This window comes from Nicotiana tabacum, chromosome 9 (genome assembly GCF_000715075.1).
Source record: "Nicotiana tabacum cultivar K326 chromosome 9, ASM71507v2, whole genome shotgun sequence".
NCBI classification, from domain to species: Eukaryota; Viridiplantae; Streptophyta; class Magnoliopsida; order Solanales; family Solanaceae; genus Nicotiana; species Nicotiana tabacum.
Genome location: NC_134088.1, coordinates 104722901 through 104728851, shown reverse-complemented (window position 1 = coordinate 104728851; position 5951 = coordinate 104722901). Strand labels below are relative to the sequence as shown.

The 5951-nt window shown below is 36.5% G+C and overlaps 1 protein-coding gene across 1 annotated transcript; it reads left to right on the top strand.

Annotated features, from left to right (window-relative positions):
* The first annotated feature begins 4534 nt into the window (after positions 1 to 4534).
* LOC142164070 (secreted RxLR effector protein 161-like) lies at positions 4535 to 5290 on the top strand. The gene has a single exon (XM_075221241.1). It carries the CDS (start codon positions 4535 to 4537, stop codon positions 5288 to 5290), a length of 756 nt encoding a protein of 251 aa, XP_075077342.1.
* Positions 5291 to 5951: the final 661 nt, after the last annotated feature.

The window sequence follows — 5951 nt, the reverse complement described above, 5'->3', positions numbered from 1 at the left end:
AACCTCAAATCACATCAAACAACGCAAAAACAATAAATCATACCCCAATTCAATCTTAAGAAATTTAAGAATTTTTAACTTCTACATTCGATACCGAAACCTATCAAATCAAATCCAATTGATCTCAAATTTTGTACACAAATCATAAATGACACCTATAAAAGTTTTCAGAACTTGAATTATCAATTTGTGGTCAAACTTTGAAATGTTTAAGGCTTTAAGCTTCTAGTTTTCGTCAACTAGTGATAATTCAAGCTAGGGACCTCCAAATTAAATTTCAGGCATATACCTAAGTCCCAAATCACGATATGGACCTACCGGAATTGTCAAAATACTGATCCGGGTCTGTTTGCTCAAAATGTTGACCTAAATCAACTTAAGTGAGTTTTAAAGCTCTATTTCACATTTTAATCAATTATTCACATAAAATATTTTTGAAAAATTATACGGACTGCACACGCAAGTCGAGGAATGAAGAATAGTGTTATTCGAGTTCATAAAACACAGAAATGAATGTTTAAATTAAATATGACATTTTGGGCCATCACAATATGATATGTTAATTAGTTTAACATTAAAATAAATTTTATGTGAATATGAATAGCATATAATAAATGGTAATTAGTTTGACATTAATTTTATTTGCATGCTAATATAAGTTATTTGTTAACTTATGATCCACATGGGATTATAAAATCATGGAAGATAATTATGTTGTCTTAAACATGATTAAGACACTTAGCTAAATAATTGAATAGGTTAATTTTTATAATATTTTAATTTTTGGACGATAATTGGGAACATAGTAAACTCTCGACTCCATAATTAATATATATGTTTATTAACTTAATCAATTAATGCTTAGTGTCATAATATGTATGTATGCTGAACATAGTGCCTAGCATTATTTTTTTTATCCTCATAATATTTTTATTTTATTAAAGAATGACTCCTGCTTCGAAAAACATTGTTGTTGAGCTCAACAAAGGGTTGAAACTCAATAGTGACAACTATGAAACCCGGAGCTTGAAAGTCCAGTATGTGCTAGAGGAGCAAGAGGCTCTGGAGGCCATTAACAATGTTATGAATGAGCCTGAGGAAGGCAACACTGCTCAGCATAGGCTTGAGCGTGAAGCCTATGATAGATGGAAGAAAAAGAACTCCATTGCTCGCATTACGTTGTTGAGAACCTTGGATGATGACATCCTAAGGGAGTTTAAGGATCATCAAAGAGCTATTGATCTTTGGAATACTTTGAGGAAAAGGTTTGGCACCTGTTCCACTGCAAGGTTGCGATCCTTATCGATCAAATTTGATTCATATAAGAAACGCCCAGAACATTCAATGAAAACACATCTGAGGCAAATGACAAATATGATTGGGGAGTTGAAAGATGCTGGTCATGTGTTGACTGATGAACAACAAATTCAAGTTGTCATACGCTCTTTACCTAGTTCTTGGGATCATATGAAAAGCATCTTGAGTTAGAGGAGGAATGACTTGAGGCTGCAAAGCAAATAGCTGAGTTACACATGGAAACAACCTCCAAAACCAAGAGTGATTCAAAGAAAAGGACCTAGGGAAAGAAGAGAGGGCCACCTCAAACTCAGCAAGCTCAGCCTGCTAAAAGGGCAAAGACTAAAAAGGCAAGAACAGACGTCCCAAACGTGTCAAAGTTGCTAAAGTGAAATTTTATAATTGTGACAAAAAGGGTCACTATGCCAGAGATTGCTCTGAGCCTCCTAGAAAGGTATTTCACGATACTCGAGTTAGTGAACTTTGTGTTTGTAAGGTATTTCACGATCCTAGAAAGGTATTTCACGATGCTCGAAGAGAGGGACACCTCAAACTCAGCAAGCTCAGCCTGCTAAAAAGGCAAAGACTAAAAAGGCAAGAACAGACGTCCCAAACGTGTCAAAGTTGCTAAAGTGAAATTCTATAATTGTGACAAAAAGGGTCACTATGCCAAAGATTGCTCTGAGCCTCCTAGAAAGGTATTTCACGATGCTCGAATTAGTGAATTTTGTGTTTGTAATTTTGTTTTTCTAACTGAATCTAATCCTTTGTGGATTGTAGACTCAGGAGCAACAGACCACATAGCTTGGGAACGCACAACCTTTGTTGAATTTTGGTGAGTTCCACGTGGAGCAAAGTGGATATATGTGGGGAACAACAATAAAGTTGATGTTGAAGGGATCGGAACATGCAAGTTAGTCTTGCGTGGTGGTCGAAACCTAATACTACATGATGTTCTCTTTGTACCAACAATTCGCCGGAATATTATTTCAGTTTCAGTTTTGCTTAAGCTAGGATTTGACTTGTTTTGTCATGGCAATTCTGCCAAGTTGAATTATGGTCCAACATTATTTAGTTTTGGTCATGTGACCGGAGGTTTAATTATTATGGATTTGAATTATGATTTATTTAATAATAATGCTAGTTTTTCTATGTTTGTTTCTTCACATAAATATGATAGTGATGTAAACATATGGCATGCTAGACTTGGTCATATTGGCCAACAAAGAATTCAAAGGTTAGTAAATCAAGGTTTGCTTTCCAGCATTGAACATGTGGAATTGTCCACTTGTGAAAATTGTCTAGCTGGAAAATCTGTAAGAAAATCTTTTGGTCAGGCGACTAGAGCCGAATATCCCTTGCAATTAGTCCATTCGAATATCTGTGGGCCTATGAATGTTAGGGCTAGGCATGGAGTAAATTATTTTATCACATTTATTGATGACTTTACTTGTTTCAGTTATGTCCATTTAATTTCCCACAAATCAAAGCAATAAGTTGCTTCAAATGCTATATGAGCTTAGTGGAAAATTAATTAGACAAGAAGATAAAAGCTCTTCGAACTGACCATGGTCGTGAATACTTATCAACCCAGTTTAATAATTTATGTGATGAAAAGGGAATAGTTCATCAGTTGACTATCCCAAATACTCCACGGCAAAATGGTGTTACGGAGAGAAAAAACAGAACGCTCCCAGAAATGGTTAGGTCAATGATGGCACAAGCTAACCTCCCAATTAGTTATCAGGATGATACGTTGCTTACTGCCACCTTTGTACTTAACCGAGTGCTGACAAAATCAGTTACTACTACTCCATATGAGTTATGGACTGGAAGGCAACCCGACCTGAGTGTATTAAGACCTTGGGGTTGTGCTGCCTATACACATGATTCCTCTCACAAATATGGAAAATTGGGCCCGAGGGGAAAGAAAAGTATCTTTATAAGATATTCTGAAACCTCAAAGGGTTATGTATTTAAAGGTCAACAAGACAGTGGGAGTGTAACTCAGTTTGAATCACGAGATGTCACATTCTTAGAGGATGAGTTCCCTAAGAAGGGAGAGGTAGATCAAGACCTAGCCTTATTTGAGATAATGGATCAAGAAGTACAAGGATCACTTCATTCGAGTAGGAGAATTTTAGCAGATGATGAATTAGTTTCTCATCAAAGACCTCCTTCATCATTAGATGCAAATGAAAGTAATCCTTCTACATTTAGTGGAAGTGACCAAATAGATCTTGTTCCAAGTGGAAGCGAGATGGTCACAGATCTTGTTCCAAGTGGGAGCAGGATGAATGATCTTGATCCGAGTGGGAGCAACATTGATCCAAATGGGAACAATAATGAATCACAAATAAGATGTGGTTCTCGTAAAAAGATTCCCCGCCGATGATTTGATGTTGAAGGAAGATAACTATTTATGATGCTCTTACAAGAAGAAAACGAGCCTAAAAATGTAAAAGAGGCTCTCTCATGCCCTTCTAAGGATAAATGGACAAAATCAATGGAAGATGAATTGGATACTATGAGAGTCAACAAATTTTGGGAACTATTTGACCTCCCTGAAGGATGCAAAGCAATTGGGAGCAAATGGATTCTCAAAATTAAGCTCAAGGCTGATGGCACAGTTGAGAGATATAAGGCTCGACTGGTGGCAAAAGAGTATACATAGCATAAAGGAATAGACTACTAAGAGACTTTCTTGCCTGTTGTACGATTTACCTCAGTTCGCCTGGTTCTAGCTATTGTTGCAAACTTGGATCTTGAATTACATCAGATGGATGTAAAGACTGCCTTTCTCAATGGAGAACTAGATGAAGAAATCTATATGGAACAACCTGAGTGTTTCATTGAAAAGGGCCACGAACAAAAGGTTTGTAGACTTTTGAAGTTTATTTATGGCCTCAAACAATCTTCAAGAAAGTGGTATATACGCTTTCAGAATGTTCTTGTATCCAATGGTTTTACCATGATGCATGAAAAACATTGCGTTTATACCAAGAGATCAAGAAACAAGCTTGTGATTTTAACATTGTATGTAGATGACATACTTATAGCTGGAAATGATAAGGAGTTTATCACTGAGATAAAGTCATGGTTGTCATCTCAATTTGAGATGAAAGATATGGGTGAAGCTATATATACTCTTGGAGTTAAGATTTCAAGAGATCGTCCAAAGAAACTATTGTATCTATCACAAGAGAATTACATTAGAAAAGTTCTTGAATGATTCAATATGCAAAATAGTAGCCCAGTTGAAACTCCTATCAGTAAAGGACATACCTTGGGAAGTCAGATGTGTCCTAAGACTCCTGAAGAGACAGAAAAAATGAACCGAGTTCCGTATAAGAGCACAATCGGAAGTCTAATGTATGTTATGGTATACACTAGACCTGATATCTGTCAAGCAGTTGGCTTGGTAAGTAGATATCAAACCGACCCAGGTTTAGCACATTGGCATGCAGTAAAGAGGATCATGAGATATCTGAAGGGAATTGCCGATTATGCCCTTTGTTACCAAGGCGGCAAGGACCTGCGATTAGTTGGATACAGTTATGTTGGCCATGGAGGAGGTCTAGATGAAAGGGAGTCTACCTCAAGATATGTTTTCTTACTCAGTAGTAAAAAACAATCATGTGTATCACTATTTACGATGGAAGCCGAATACGTAGCTCTCGCATCAGCAACACAAGAAGCTGTTTGGTTGAAAAAGTTCTTGGAACACTTGTTGGATATCGCTGAAAATATTGAATCGGTATTAGTCTACTGTGACAGTGAGGCTGCAATATCCTCCACCAAGGACCCTAAGTTTCATTGTAAAACCAAACATATAGATATCAAGTATAACTATGCGAGAGACATGGTTAGACGCAAGGTAGTGAATGTGAAGTATGTGTCTACAAAGGATATGTTAGTTGATCCATTGACCAAGCCTTTGTCTAGAGATGCATTTGTGAGGCACACCAAGTCTCAAGGCTTGAATAGACTCTGAGATACTTTATTTTGTCACTTATTTTCCCGTGTTCACAAAACGAATGTTCTTTGATAATCAATAAAGTTGATTTACATACATACATATTTTTATTGTAGAATATTATGTGCATTCTTTATTTTTTTTGATAAGTATGTCGGGTAGACAATAGGTTGGCCTTCTCACACAGGCAACTGCCTCCTTATCTTAGTGATGTGAGAAGATGAGACATGGTTTTAAGCAAAAATATCATAAGGATAATTTGAGAGCTATTCGCTTAAAATCAGGATGTCGCTTAAATAATGACATAAGGTCATTAAGGTGAAAACGTTTACTTAGTCTACTTTGTGAGCCAAATGTGAGTTAAATATGATTTTGTAGATCAAGGAACTCAAATTGCGATACTTATGGTGTCTAAATATCATCTGTACAACATTCTTTATGAGATAAAGACATACGCTCCTTGGGAAAAAGGAGAAAATGTTCTAGCACATGTTTCATACTATGTGTGCTAATGTCGACCAATTGGGTTAACATAAGTTCATTCTCAACTTATTGTTGTGTGAGACTCAGAGCTTTTATGATGGCTCAAGATTTTGGACCCTCAGTGACTCCGATCAGATACTTGAGACTTAGTGTGATGTTAGTTATCTTAGTGTATTTCCAAAAGACCATGTACACA

Excerpts from the sequence above, each read along its gene's own strand:
- LOC142164070 (XM_075221241.1), top strand. The coding sequence starts at position 4,535 with ATGCAAAATAGTAGCCCAGTTGAAACTCCTATCAGTAAAGGACATACC.